The sequence below is a fragment of the Sesamum indicum genome, linkage group LG12 (genome assembly GCF_000512975.1).
Source record: "Sesamum indicum cultivar Zhongzhi No. 13 linkage group LG12, S_indicum_v1.0, whole genome shotgun sequence".
NCBI lineage: Eukaryota > Viridiplantae > Streptophyta > Magnoliopsida > Lamiales > Pedaliaceae > Sesamum > Sesamum indicum.
The window spans coordinates 447,902-463,716 of record NC_026156.1 but is presented as its reverse complement, the minus strand read 5'-3'; the positions used below and the strand labels follow the sequence as shown (position 1 = coordinate 463,716).

Below are 15,815 nucleotides of genomic sequence, written 5' to 3'. Positions count from 1 at the left end.
ATAGCTGGAGCGGCAATATTTAGGAAAGAATACATGCATGATGATGAGCGTGTGCCAAGTGTACAATTAAACTGTGACTATTTAATATATTTATTTTTTATATTTCATTTCAATAAAAAAAGTAAGATATTATTAATTTTTTGGGACTATAGATTTGTATTCGAGATAAAAGTGTAATACTAATACTTATTGTGATGATAATATATATTTATATATATATGATAAATGACACAATTAAAATTAATGTGGTGCATTTTTATTGTAAAATAAAATTTTAAAAAGTATTTCATAAATATAAAGTACATACAATTTTTTTAAAAATAAGATGTGATGAAAATAAGAAATATGATGAAGCAAGCGAATCTTATCACACAATATTATTGGTCCTAGAGCAACGATAATGACTTAACTTTGTCATCGTCAGCTAAAAAGAACATGACATTATTTAGGTACAAAAGGTAAGTCGATTGCATGAGGTTGACAAAAATCATTTGGAATTTCTTTTATCATGAAAAATCTTAAAAATTTAAAATATTGTAACAAGTTGTCAAATTTTTCTCTAAAATTTAATATTATATTTTTATATATAGTATCAATATTTATATTGCTTAGATCTATAAAATATTAAATTATTCGTTACACGATCTATAATTAAAATTATTCTAAAATATTTTTTCTCGACAATTTAAATATTTTTTAAAATATATAAAAAAACATTTGACGAAATAAGATATGCTATGGCAGCAAGCTAATGTAATAGACCACACATTTTATTGGTCCCCGCAGTAAAGATAATGACTTGACCTTAATCGCTAGACAAAATCAAATGACATGTGAGCTATTTCAAGTTGCGGTAGCAGAATTCTGCCAATTTAGGAGTATGATAATGACACAATATTCGACACATTTCTAAAAATTTTGAATTAATAATTCAGTCGCTTTTATATTTATATTAAGAGTAATGTGGGAATATTTTATTGTGGTCTTCTAAGATGTTCTTCCGTCAGCACTCACATCATCGAATAAATTTTGGAGGTCCAGAATAAAATAAATAGCTTCATAAGCAGACCTTCTCGGTATAAATCAAGATCAAAGTTCGAAAAGTCTAGCGCACAGTTACATTCCAAATAATTAACCTTTAAGGTCTACAAAACTCGAATATGTGCAAACCACTGCAACTCTTAGATCATATCTCATATTAAGAGTGCATATTACAATTAGTCTTTCTCTTATAAATATCAACCCTCCTCCAATCAAGTATAATTTTTGCTACCCATTCTCTATATACTCATTTGAGAATCTTATTCCTATCACTAATTTGAGCGTTCAAAGACTATCGCCAGAAACATCTCCATATGTTTCTAATGCGTTGTGTATTTTGTAGTAGCACATACACAATTAAACCCATCACTTAAAAATACCTTATTGCACGTTGTCTTATTTTTTTGGGAACATCTTATCTTTTGGAGCAACAACTAGTACTTGGACATAAGAGATAGTGCTACCCAGTATAAAATTTCAATTTTATTCTCTCAATAATCCTTTTCGTGTTATTGTTATACTTAAAAAATTATAAAATTAAAAACACCAATAGATTGCTTTTCAATTGTACTAGCGACTGGTTCCACGTGGCTCCCATATATAATTTTTAGAATTATTCATATTTTTTAAAATGATAAGAAATTTTAATACACATCAATAACAATCGGGAGCAAAAATATTTCTATAAAATAGTAGTTCTTACGAAAATAGTGCTTATGAGATGAAAGACAGTAGAGTTCTAAGAACTAATTAAAGTAAAAAAATTTCATAAATTAAATCTTTAGTTTTGCAAATTGATTCAATTTATAGTTGTACTTGCCTTGCGAGAGATTCACCTTTTACTAATATAAATAGAAAAAAATTAAAAATACAATGCATAATAATATATTGTGAATATGAAACTGTTATTGAACAATACCATGAATTACGAGTGGACGAGATTATAATTTTGCAAAACATTTCTTGAAAACCACATTCTTTATACAAACCCGCACGACCAATCATGACACATTTTCTCACAAAAACTTTTGCTGTTTTTTCCAGCCTCATTTGATTATTCATATAAAGATATAGATAACAGTTGGATGTTAAATTCATATATATATATATATACATATATATCTTTAAAATTTTCAATTTATTCTATAATTATATTGTTGTTTGATTAAATTAAATAAATATACCATTTGATTCGAAATTTGATATACTAGATCCTTTACAAAAATATTGTTACAATTATATACTTAGTATAGATGTGTAATGATTAAAATTAATATGAAATATTTTTCTCGACTACTATGATATATTTTTAAAATATATGAAAAACATATTGCAAAATAAGATTCATGATATAGAAGAAAGCTAATGTAATCACACATTCTATTGGTCCCTGCAGTAGATAATGACTTGACCCTGGTTAGATAAAACCAAATGACATGTGAGCTATTTCAGTTTGTGGTACCAAAGTTATGCCAATCCAGGAGGACTATGATACTGATAGAATGTTTTAACAAAAAGTTGAAATCATAATTCAGTCGCTTTTACATTTATGTGTCTGAGTATTTGTATATATGAGATAGTACTGGTTAGCTATTATAAAAATTCAACAATATTCTCTCAATAATTATTCTTATGTTATTGTTATTTTTCCATCTGCAAAATTATTTTTTGTATCCCTTATTAACTTCGATTTCTCCATTCATTGGTAATTGTCAGCTTCGTCAATTAAACTATGTCTTGTTGATAAAATTGCTTCACATGCACTAGCTGTGTATGTCTTTGCTGAAGGGTGAAGCACACAATTTTCTTGGTAGCAGAAAAAGGCCACATCGTTGTCGAGCGTAACGCTCATGAATTATATTTTTGTGGCAACTAAGAGTTAAGGTTCACAAATTTCTCACTTTGTGGCAAATAAGGGTGAATTATATTTTGCCATCCGAACTATGATAATTTTACACTTTGACATCTAAACTTTTTTTTTTTTTTGTGTCGATTACCATCTTAATTTAGGAAAGAATACATGCATGATGATGAGCGTGGTGCATTTTTATTGTAAAGTAAAAATCTTAAAAAGTATCTCATAAATATACAATACTGACAATTCTTTTGCAAAATAAGATGTGATGAGAATAATAAATATGATGAAGCAGGCGAATCTTATCACCAATAATATAGAGCAACGATAATGACTTAACTTTGTCATCGTCGGCTAAAAAGAATGTGACATTATTTAGGTAGAAAAATCAATAAGAAAAATCACATGAAGTGCACATGTGATATTTTTTAGGTAGAAAAATTAATAAGAAAATTTGTTATATATGACAAAGTGCAATTACGCAAAGTTGAAATGGTAAGTTGACACAAAAAAAAGTTTTTATAACAAAATAAAAAAAAATATAATTCTAATGATAAAATATAATTTACCAAATAAATAAATAATTAGACTTCTTTTCCACCCCTCGACTCCCTATATATACGTACACCATTTTGGGTGGACGCAAGAGGAACAAGTAGAAGTGCTTGCTAGCAAAAGAAAACAAACACGGGAGATAAATCAAAAATGGAATTTGGTTCATCAAATTTTCCTATTTTCACTAAAAATGACGATTTAGATGATGTTCGTCGCTCAGTCAAATTTCATCCCACCATTTGGGGAGAATATTTCTTGGCGTATGCCTCTACGGTACGAAATTAATTCTATGCTTATATGTTTTTTGTATAATTATTATTTTATGAAAGTCATAATTTCACATACGTTGAATCGTGCATATTATTATTGAGAACTCCATCAATATTGTTGGAGAAGTTATTTTATTTCAATAATGTGAATAGAAAAAAAATAACTATCAGTTACAATTTAATAGTTATGGATTAAAAATTGTAGTAATAGTTTTTATTGACTATGGTTAAATAAAACCAATCCAAACATATAAATTTTCTACCAATAAAAATATTTTTCATGGCTAAAAGCCAGACAAATGTTTTAGTCACCCTCGCAGATACCATGGCTATGACCACAATTGCATGGTTGTGGTCAATGATATTTGCTATAGTTATTTTATTTTTAATCATGGCAATTAGCCATGGTTAACAGTTGCATTTTTGGTAATGTGTGTGTCATTCTACATTAAATAGTAGTTATTGATTAGATATAATTATCTAATATTGATATTAGTATGTGATTCCTATAGTTGTCGGTAGTTGTTAGATATATATATTCGATCATGCTAATTATAATCGATTTATTAAAAAAATAATAGTTGGTTGCTTTTAGTTAATGAAAAAGAATAAAAACATATTATGCACAATATTATTTCATATATATGTGTAGGAAATATCTAGTGTTGAAAAGGACGAACTCCAAAAGCAAAAAAAAATGATGAGGAAGGTACTGAACCAAACGCCAGATGATTCATCTCACAAATTAGAACTTATTGACGCAATCCAACGCCTTGGAGTAAGCTATCATTTTGAAGAAGAAATTGGAAAATCCTTAAAATGCATTTATGACATTTACTCGGAGTGCAGTAACAAAGACAACAATGTCCGTAGTGTTGCTCTGCGTTTTCGTTTACTCAGACAACAAGGTTATGCTATCTCGCCTGGTACGTATTGAGCCTTAGTTATTTTCGACTTTCGAGTAGATGATAGTGCCTTTTCTAAATGGATCTTCTACATGATTAGTATTTGTAAATTTTTTATTCTTCAAAGTTGGACTACTCTCCAATCTAGATACTTACGTGTATATTTGATATTTTATCTTTCGTTTCTTTTTATACATACATACGATGTATATACTTTTATAAAAATATTTTATAAATGTGCATAAATATATGGGGGGAAATGTAATTTTAGTCATGTAATTAGGTAGTGGCTTTTTTTGTCCTGCACGAATTATTTTTTGCAATTTAGTTCTGTAACTTTAAAATTTTGATAAGTTTAATCATTTTTCATCAACATGTGACTTGCATATGATTGTAAAATTGCATGTGATTTGCACGGCCTTTAAAATTGGGGCTTTTGGACAGTTATGATTACAGGGCAGTCCAGTCGGCCGCCACATCATCATAAATATTCAAACCTAATTGGACTGCCGTGTCATATGCTGGCTGAAAAATCACAATTCTGAAAGAGTTGGATGAAAAAGATCTAAATTTGACAAAATTTTAAATTTATAAGACTAAATTGCAAAAAGAGTACACGATTTGGATTAAAAATCATGTGGTGTTTATCTTCTTAGACTAAATAAAGGCAGTGAATTTCTCTCATAATTAATGTGATTAGTTAGAGATATTGCTCACCAATAACATGATTGTTAATTTCCCATATCAGATGTGTTCAGCAAATTCACGGACAAGGAAGGAAATTTTAATGAGATGATGTTCGAAAATGTTGAAGACTTATTAGATTTATATGAGGCGGCACATTTTGGAGTAGATGGGGATGAAATTCTTGATAAAGCATTAGAGTTTTCCTCCTCTAAACTTCAGTTTTTACTCCCAATCATGACCACTTCTCTTTCCAAACAAGTAAAAGAAGCCTTGAAGATCCCAATACTCAAGAGTTTGACGAGGTTGGGAGCCTGGAAATTCATTGCTGCCTACCAACAACATAAATCACATAATGAGATACTATTGAATTTCGCAAAGTTGGATTTCAATATTGTACAAAAGATGCATCAGAAAGAGCTCAGTCTTATTACAAGGTACTTAACGTACAAATTTAATTATACATACTATGTGGCAAGAAAATTCTAATCCGGATAAGGTTTGTTCGGATCTGAACCAATTATATGGCAAGTGCGATGCACTTATCATGTGATTGATGTATAATTCAGAAAAAAGTTACCAATCACTTAACAAGTGTCTCACACTTACTCCATGACTGATTTGGTTCAATCGAACCTAATTTGGATAAGAATTTTCTGCATATGTGTTTGTTGAATTTAAATCTTTAGCGCTAAGTGAAATGATATTGCAGGTGGTGGAAGGATTTAAATTTTACAAATAAATTATCTTTTGCAAGAGATAGAGTGGCAGAATGCTACTTTTGGATATTGGGAGTGTACTTCGAGCCCCAATACCAATTTGAAAGAAGAATACTCACCAAAGTCCTTGCTCTGATTTCCATTATGGATGACATTTACGACATCTATGGCACGTTAGAGGATCTCCAACTCTTTACGAGAATTGTTCAGAGGTTGCACCAAGTTTTTGTTCGAGACAGTTCACTAGCTATTTTAGTCAGCATATGATCACTTAATTTAATTAATATATATAATTTTTGAGTATATATATATTTCATTTGACAATTATAAGTTTAATTTCTTTTCTTTAACATGATGGGTAGGTGGGATGTTAATGACCTGGACCAATTGCCACCGTACATGGGAATATGTTACAAAGCCTTTTTAGATGTGTACCTTGAGATGGAAGCTGAAGTGGAGAATGGAGGGGAATCATATCTTGTTCAATATACAAAAGAAGAGGTATATATATGTAATATATATATATACATATATTTAACAATCATCCTACATTGATTGCAAATAAAAAAATTGAGCAACTTATAAACTTTTACATCTCATATTTCTATTGAGGTGCTTTTTCTGCACCACCTCGTGAGGCTCTTAAAAAAGATGTTTATACGTTGCGTAAGAAAATATTAATCAAGTTGCATCATTTTGCGCCCTCATCCCTAAGGACCAGAGCATGTGCCCATCCTAGCTCCTTGTTTGGGGGCTGAAAGCGTCCAGCCCATATTGATTGAAGAGGAGTTTGATAAGTCTGAAGGGCCCGTCTTCCAATGAGACGCCCTTTCACTCCAATCTAACACAAACATAATCATTTTAATGATCAATCTTTATGTATATTGTTTCCTAGTACTACATAATATATCAATTGTTTCCAATTGCTTTTGATGATTCGTCCATTTCAAATTTTTTCTGTAGAGATGAAAAAATTGACGAGGGCATTTTTACAAGAGGCAGAATGGGTTTACAGTAAGTATATGCCAACGATGGAGGAATATACAGAGGTGGCTCTTGTAACTACTGGTCATGCGATGATGGCAACACTTTCCCTGATTGGTGTGAGAAACACAGTGACGAAGAAAGACCTTGAATGGATTACAAGTAAACCCCTAATAGTACAAGCATCGGCAATCGTTTGTCGATTCATGGACGACATCGTGGGATTTGGGGTAATTAAGAAAATATTAAACAGGAAATTGGTACTAAATTCTTGAATATATGAATTATCCTAAAGTGATCCTTACAAGATTTTGGTTGACACAGATTGAGAAAAAATACACAGCAGTGCATTGTTACATGAACCAAAATGGTGCTTCAAAGATGGACACTTTTGCTCAACTTAGGGAACAAGTGAAGAAAGCATGGAAAGATATGAATCAAGAATGCCTTGAACCGACACCAGTCTCCATGTCGATCCTTAAACCTGTTGTCGATCTTGCTCGTGTCATACATCTCTTGTACGCGGATAATGATGACTACACCAATTCCCAAACTAATACGAGAGACTATATAAGCTGCGTGCTGGTCGAGCCTCTGACGACCTGAAGATCGGACAATGCATGTCGCGAGGCTGGAGCTCATTCCTTTGCTCCTCGGACTTAATTTGCAGATAAAGTTAAAGCAAATTAATCGATAAAAATAAAGACTTGATGTCTGCTTCTCGTACAAGACAAATTTCCTACGTATTGTTGAATGAAATAAGAGCATGTTTGCTTCTCCCTCTCCTCTGCATGTCACTGATTTATCCAAGAAATCTGTAAAGGGGTTATGATATAATTTTCCCCCCGTTCCCCCCGTCAATTATATCGTACTAGTGTGTGTGACAAATTCGAATGTGTTTGCAATTAATTTAAAATTTAAATAATATATTATTTGCTCTTTAAAAATATATTTTTTAGTTAAATAAATAAAAAATTAGTAAAAAGATAAAAGTTGTGGGAAGTTATTGAGAAAAGAGCGGGAGATGAGAGAGAGAATTGGAGGTTCAGAAAAGAACAAAAGAAACCCTTGAAATAATTTAAAAAATGAAATAACGACGGACCAAAAAAATTGACATACCAAAAAGAAGTGTTCTTCAATTATAACTAGTACTAAGTATATATGGCACACTCGAATATGTGTGCTTAATAAAGTATGGATTTTACAACAATATTATAATTTTGAAAAGTATATATCAATTAATTAAATAAAAAATACTAAAAAATATTAGAAAGTTTTGAAAACTGAGAGGGATAAACTTTAGGAATAAAGACGATTTCAAATATTAGCAGGAATTTGATATATACAAATGACATATATTAAACATTTAGATAATCTTTTATCCGTATACTTTTTTATTTGTATATATTTGATTATATTTTAATGAAAAATAATAAAATTTAATATGGAACATGAAAATTAAGTAAATCACGCAATATATAAAAATATATCTCAAAATATTTTTTCCATAAATTCGGTAAAATTATATTTTTATAAAAAAAAACCCATAAACACACATACACACACACATATTCATACAAATAGAGAGGGAAAATAACAATTTTAATCTTATATGGTAGCCCGTTTTATTTTTTATTCTATTCAGTCGGGGATTAATATTTTTAGTCCCGTAACTTAATAATTAGCACTTTTTGTCCTCATTCACTTTTTTGTCTACAATTAACGGTGTAACACACGTGCCTAACATGTGATCGTTAAGCATTTTTGGTTGGAGGGAAAATTGATTTGTTTTCTAGTTTGGGACCAATTTTGGGGGAAAATATAATTGCATTTGAGTGGAAAAAAATAAATTTTAAAGAAAATTAGGGCAAGAAATATAGCAATTTCCTCCTCTTCTCTCACAAAAATTGAATCATATCCTTCCTATATTTTTATAAGTTGAAGCAAGTAGAAGCAACACAAAAAATCATGTCTTCCACAAGTGAATCAAGTAGGTCAAATGAAACATTCATATGCTACTATTTGAAAAAGGGTCAATTTTTTCTCTAATAAAAAATACTTAATGGCAATGTGCAAGGCACGTGATCTGCATCCTTAAATTGTAGATGGAGAAGTGTATGAGCACTAAAAGTGTTAATTTTATAAGTTATGAACTAAAAATGCTAATTTCATAATAAATGATAACTTATGGGACTACAATTGCTATTTCACTAAATAGAGACATAGGAACTAGTTCCTTCAATGAATTTGCGATATTAATTTTCAATTAAATTATGTGATTTTTCTAAATTTATTCTTTCAAAAGTTTTACCTATTAGCATAAATCATTTTATTCCATCATCTAAAATATCATTTGCAATTTAGTTTCTTGCGCATAAATTTTCATACGAAACTTAGCATAGTTTGGCATGGACAAATTAATATTGCATAATCTTTTCGTTAATATATTTGGAAAAGAATATTCCTTTATGGAAAATATTTTAAACAAAATTATAGTAACTTCACACAGACTGAATACGCTAATGCATAAAACCCTCTAGAAAATTATAATTTTAGCCTTGTGATAATTTTAATTCTGTATAAATTATTTTTGATAATTATATGTTGTAATTTAAAAAATTTTGCACATTAAGAATAAAATGATCGAACTTTGTTATTAAAGCAGGAAAAGTACACACATATGACCAGCTTATTGTACACATTTTTTCAACTATCGTAGCAAATTCTGGGAATTTTTGGTCTTAGTATGCTAACTTTTTAAAATTATTGGATAATAATACCAAAATAAATTCGTACTGGACTAAACTTTTCACTCCATATCCTTTACAAAACTAAAATTGTAATTTTTCCTCAAACCCACTAACGTGGAAAAGAATACAAATTCCCCCATCTAGAAAAAAAATTATAATATTTAATTATTGCTAATTAATATAATTAAAAATAAATAGTCATTGCAATTAGTTATTGACCACGACGATACGACGTTTATTAACAATTATTTTTACAATTATAGCTAAAGCATTTGTCATGATGAATAAACTAAATTTTAACATCAAATTTGATTTAATTAGCCATGATTAATATAATTATTTATCATAATTTTAGTTCACAACTAATAAAACTTTAGATAATAGTAAATCTTCTTCTATACTGACTATTGAGACTGTGGGCGTTACTGTATTTTTTATATTTTATGTTGCCCCGATTGTTGGGTTTATTAATTCAATAATGTTAGATCCTTAATTATGTATTATAGATTGTCAAAGTTTTAAGCTTAATAAAGTGATCAAATACAATTTCAGTAATTTGGATCTTAATGTATCTGATATATAGAATGTGGGTCTTTAATGTGTAGAAACTAATTATAATTTCAATTTTAGTGATGGGCTGAAATTAAAATATTTATTACTATATATATGTGTCTCATGGTCCCCATATCACACGATATTTCATTATATCTTCTAATATCCCATAATTAGAGAGATTAGAGAGAAAAGAAACTAAAGGAAGCTAGCGAAAACATGTTGATCTGTAGGATGTTGACATGATTCCATTGAGTTTTCTATGGATATGGATTCAAGTACGCTTTTGCATTTATATATTTTTTATATATTTTATATGGTTGAGTAATTATTAATACTTTTTGTCAAGATCAATGTTATTCATTTCTAATCAACCGTTGTCAGAAATTAAGTTCTTGTTTGATCGTTTATGAAAGTTGAAAGTCTTTCTTGTTTTTTCTTTTGGTGAAAAATAAGTTGATTTCAAAAGCATTCCATATACACTGATATTTATCTGATAATTTTATATCTTTATGCACAAATAATAATTTAATCCACTGATACTTATCTGATGGGAAAAATGCAAGCAACCCCCTTGTGATATCGCAAATGAGCAAATTACCCCCTTGTGAAAAAATAAATAGCGATTTACCTCCCTATATTTTTTAAAATACAACAATTTACCCCCCTATGATTTTTAAAATGAAGCAGTCTACCTCCCTATATAAGGAGGTAAATTGCTTCATTTTAAAAAGTATAGGGAGATAAATTGCTATATTTTTTTTATAGGGGGGTAATGTGCTCATTTTTAATATCACAGGGGGATAAATTGCTATTCACCCCTTATCTGATATTCTTTTCATCTTTAGGCACAAATACAAAATAATTTTAATCACTAACACTTGATATTCTTTTCATCTTTCGACACAAATAATAATTGAACCCACTAACACTTGTCTGATCATACTTTTATATTTTTAAGGACGAATAATAATTTATATATTTTATATGGTTGAGTTATTAATACTTTTGGTCAAGATCAATGTCATTTCCTCTAATCAACAGTTGTATAAACTTGCAAGAAAATTGACAAATCCTTACGATGCATGCACGACACTTAAGAGTGCAATAACAAAGACAATGATCTTTTTATTGTTGCTCTTCGTCTTCGTTTACTCAAACAATAAGGTTATCGTGTCTCATGTGGTAAGTATTTGTCCTCGTTGAGCCCATTGCAGTTTGAAGTCAGGACAGTGTCGGAGGCTGAACTCATGTGATCCTCAACTAATTTGCCAGTAAAATTATAGCATAGTAATAAATAAAGATGACCAAAGAAGTGCAGCTATATATATATGTATATATATAGATAGTTAAGGATTAATCAAGTTTGGCACATCTTGGCTGTGATTTTGTTCAACTGCTTCGCTACATATGAGCCATTAGCAAAAGTACTCAAAAAATAATTAAATTATTCAATACTCAATTGAAATCGATCAATAAAAACTCGTTTGAATTTGATTTATCAAATTTAACAAATCAAACTTGAACAAAAAATTTTATTCGATAACTTTTGAGCTCTGCTCGAACTTGATTCGATTAGTGAAAAAATAGTAAAATATACTTCAAAATATCAAATTACTCAAACTCGACTCGAGTTTGATTCAATTAAAGCTCGTTTGAGCTCGTCTAGAATAATAACCAAACTAAATTCAAACACAATTTTTGAAGCTCGATAATAATTCAAACAAACTTGAACAATAATGTGTTCAGCTCGACTTGAATCATCTACACCCCTAATTAGGAATATTATGTTTATTGTGCATCAATTATATTAATTTATTATTTTTACTTTTAATATAAAATATTTATTTATTAAATACTTTTATATCTTGCTTTAAAAATATTTATTTTAGTTAGAAAAATTGATGATGATTTAATTAATGTGCAAAGTTACTATACTAAATATATTTAAAACTAGGAAAAAGTATTATTTTAGTCCGCTAAGTATGCCTAATTTTAATTTTAGTACGATAACTATGTCCATTTTTTTTAGGTCGAATAACTTACGAAATTGCTTACTTTTAGTCCTCTGGCAGATTTTCGGACAATTTTACTCCTATGCAACTTTTGAAAGGCAGTTTTAGTCCATATGCACTCATAGGGATAAAATTGTCCGAAAATCTGCCAGAGGACTAAAAGTAAGCAATTTTGTAAGTTACTGGACCTAAATCAAAATGGACATAGTTATCGAACTAAAATTAAAATTAGACATACTTAGCGGACAAATAATACTTTTCTCTTAAAACTATATAGTTAATTATATATTCATGATAGAGGGTAATTTGTCTAATTCTGCAATTTAAAAGGGGTACGTGTTGTATTTACTACTTCAAGAGGATAAATGCTATCTCAAGAATAGTTTTTGCTGGAATCTCCAATTTTATTGGCTCATGTATCAGTCACATGCGATTTTCTATCAAAATTGGTCTCAGTTCCAATAATTGTATTTTTTTTTTAATTATAAGACCAAATTGAAATTTTTTTTTTCAACAAGACCAAAATTACTACCCTTCTATAGTTATAAGACTATTTTTCTTTTCAAAAATTTTGATGTCAACGATAGAGTTGTAAAATTTTCAGAAAAAAGTAAAAGCTACCAAATATGTCCTTTGGGGTTTGTGCAATTTAACTCCCTGTATATAATAAATGAAGTAATTAACTCCCTATAATATTGTAAATGAAGAAATTATTCGGTTTAAGAAAATAATAACAATTCATCCCTTGTATTTCTTAAAATGAAGCAATTTACCTCCCTATCTAAAGAGATAAATTACTTCACTTTGAAAAATATGTTGAGATAAATAGCTGTATTTTTAAAAATATAGGGAAGTAAATTGTTATTTTTTCTTTCATAGAATAGTAATTTGATCATTTGCAAATATCACAAGGGGGTTGTTTGTATTTTTTCCTATGTCCTTTATCTCAAGATGTGATTTTTAAAGTTACTAAATCAGGAAAAATATTTTTTTAGTCCCATAAAACTAGAGCTGAATCTGTTGATACCATAACTTTGGCAGGTGTCATTTTTAGTACTATAAGACACAAAACCATGCTTCTTAGTCCCAAGATAACGGCAAATGACATGTGCCATATACATGGCCGGTATGGGTGTTAAGGTTTGTTTGAGTCACGAGGGGGGTTCTCATTTTCACTTCAGACTTTGAAAAAAAGAACGGGCAAAGCAAATCAAATATCCTTCCACATTTTTTCCCTTTTAAAATCGGAATCCCTAGGCAAAAATTGAACAATTCAACCCTAAATTTTTGTTTTCTCTTGCATAGTTACTAAATCCTACTTATCCAAAGTTCGTTTGGAGGTAGATTGGAAGAAAGGCGTTAACGCCTCTTCTTCGACCCGCTTGGCTGGTGGCTGTGGGTGTCCCAGATTATGGTAACTTTTCTTTTCACTTTCTTATTCTTTTTGTTGTATGAGTTGATGATATTGTTCCCCAAAGAGTTCATTCTAATGTTTTGTTTGGGATTTTGTTGTTTTCGACAATGGTCTCCTTCCATTTCCACTTTCTTCTTTTCATTTTCTTTTTCTTTTTATTGTATGAGTTGCTGATGTTTTTTTTCCAAAAGGTTCATTGTGATGTTTTGATGGGAATTTTTGTTGTTTTAGAAAATGGTAATTTATCCCAAAAAATGCAGCTTTAGTCCTATAATTATGGGGGATGGTAATTTTGGTTCCACTGAATTCACATTTCATGCATTTTTTTTTGGGTGCATTTTTAGGAGATCTCCGACCAATTTCGCCAGAATCCCCAATTTAATTAGGTCGTGTGCAATTTTTCGGCAAAATTGGTTGGAATTGTCCTAATGTTGCCAGTTTTTAAATTATAGGATTAAATTGCTAAATTTGATTTTTAACAGGACAAAAATAGTGACCATCCTATAATTATAGGATTGAAATTGCAATCTTTCCAAAATATATTTAATCAAGTAAAAATATAAGAAATAATAAATTTAACTAACATCTAATAAAAAAGAAATAATAAATTTTGAATTTTTGGCCTTAGACATATATCCCAATATCTCCACAATTCATTTTAACCATGTACATTTTAGTAATCACTTTCTCAATTTTTTTCAGAAATTAAGTTCTTGTTTGATCGCTTATGAAAGTTGAAAGTCTTTCTTGTTTTTTCTTTTGGTGAAAAATAAGTTGAATTCAAAATCATTCCATATACGGGAAAAATATTATTTTAGTCTGCTAAGTATGCCTAATTTTTATTTTAGTCTGATAACTATATTCATTTTTTTTTAGGTCCAATAACTTACGAAATTGCTTATTTTTAGTCCTCTGGCAGATTTTCGGATAATTTTACCCCTATGAGTGCATATGGACGAAAACTGCCTTTCAAAAATTGCATAGGGGTAAAATTGTCCGGAAATCTGCCAGAGGACTAAAAGTAAGCAATTTCGTAAGTTACTAGACCTAAACAAAAATGAACATAGTTATCGAACTAAAATTAAAATTAGGCATACTAGCGGACTAAAATAATATTTTTCCCTTCCATATACACTGATATTTATCTGATAATTTTATATCTTTATGCACAAATAATAATTTAATCCACTGATACTTATCTGATATTCTTTTCATCTTTAGGCACAAATACAAAATAATTTTAATCACTAACACTTGATATTCTTTTCATCTTTCGGCACAAATAATAATTGAACCCACTAACACTTGTCTGATCATACTTTTATATTTTTAAGGAAGAATAATAATTTATATATTTTGTATGGTTGAGTTATTAATACTCTTGATCAAGATCAATGTCATTTCCTCTAATCAACAGTTGTATAAACTGCAAGAAAACTTACGTATAGGATTTGTCTGTACTCTAATTAGAAAAGGACATGAATATTTGTTTTAATCTATATTAATTCATAAAAATGGTCAATTACCTATATACCTTTTTTTTAAAAAAAAAAGTTACATCGATAATTTTAAATTAATAAACATTCAATTATTTGAACATACAATACCATTCAACAAATTTAAAATAAATAAAAAAACAACATATATGTTACTATTAAAAGTTAATAAATATAATATATCCGTAGAAGCTATTGCAAAAAAAAAAGACAGGAAGATATTGTGGGCGATCACATGATTCACGCAAACTAATTAAGAATATATAAATAATAAAGATATTTTATTCAGTTGTGTAGTCAATATAGGATCGATCAAAGATGTTTTTAATAATTGAAGCAAAATATTGTCCAACATCCACTTTGATATGTTTGGTAAGGAAATTACGAAGTAAGTAGGATTCTTGTTTTGTTATTTGTTTCGTGCTTCTTGGTAAAAAATAAGTCGATTAGAATAGTTTTGTGTCGATTCTTTGATATGTCATAAACTCTCTAGTTGACTTTTTTATGTTCAATTTTTATTTCGTCAATATAATTATACTTGTACGATAGCTAATCACCATTTAAACAATTCCCCTT

The 15,815-nt window shown here is 29.2% G+C and overlaps 1 protein-coding gene across 2 annotated transcripts; it reads left to right on the top strand.

Moving 5' to 3' along the window:
- Nucleotides 3,557–7,793, top strand: LOC105175139 (germacrene-D synthase-like). 2 transcript variants are annotated; one of them, XM_011097485.2, is made up of 7 exons: nt 3,557–3,724; nt 4,373–4,646; nt 5,374–5,746; nt 6,022–6,240; nt 6,391–6,529; nt 6,994–7,242; nt 7,337–7,793. In XM_011097485.2, the coding sequence occupies exons 1-7, from the start codon at nt 3,602–3,604 to the stop codon at nt 7,616–7,618; spliced, it is 1,659 nt and encodes a 552-aa protein (XP_011095787.1). In that variant the 5' UTR covers nt 3,557–3,601; the 3' UTR covers nt 7,619–7,793. The 2 variants fall into 2 exon arrangements, with proteins under 2 accessions (XP_011095787.1, XP_020553831.1); XM_020698172.1 differs by lacking the exon at nt 6,022–6,240.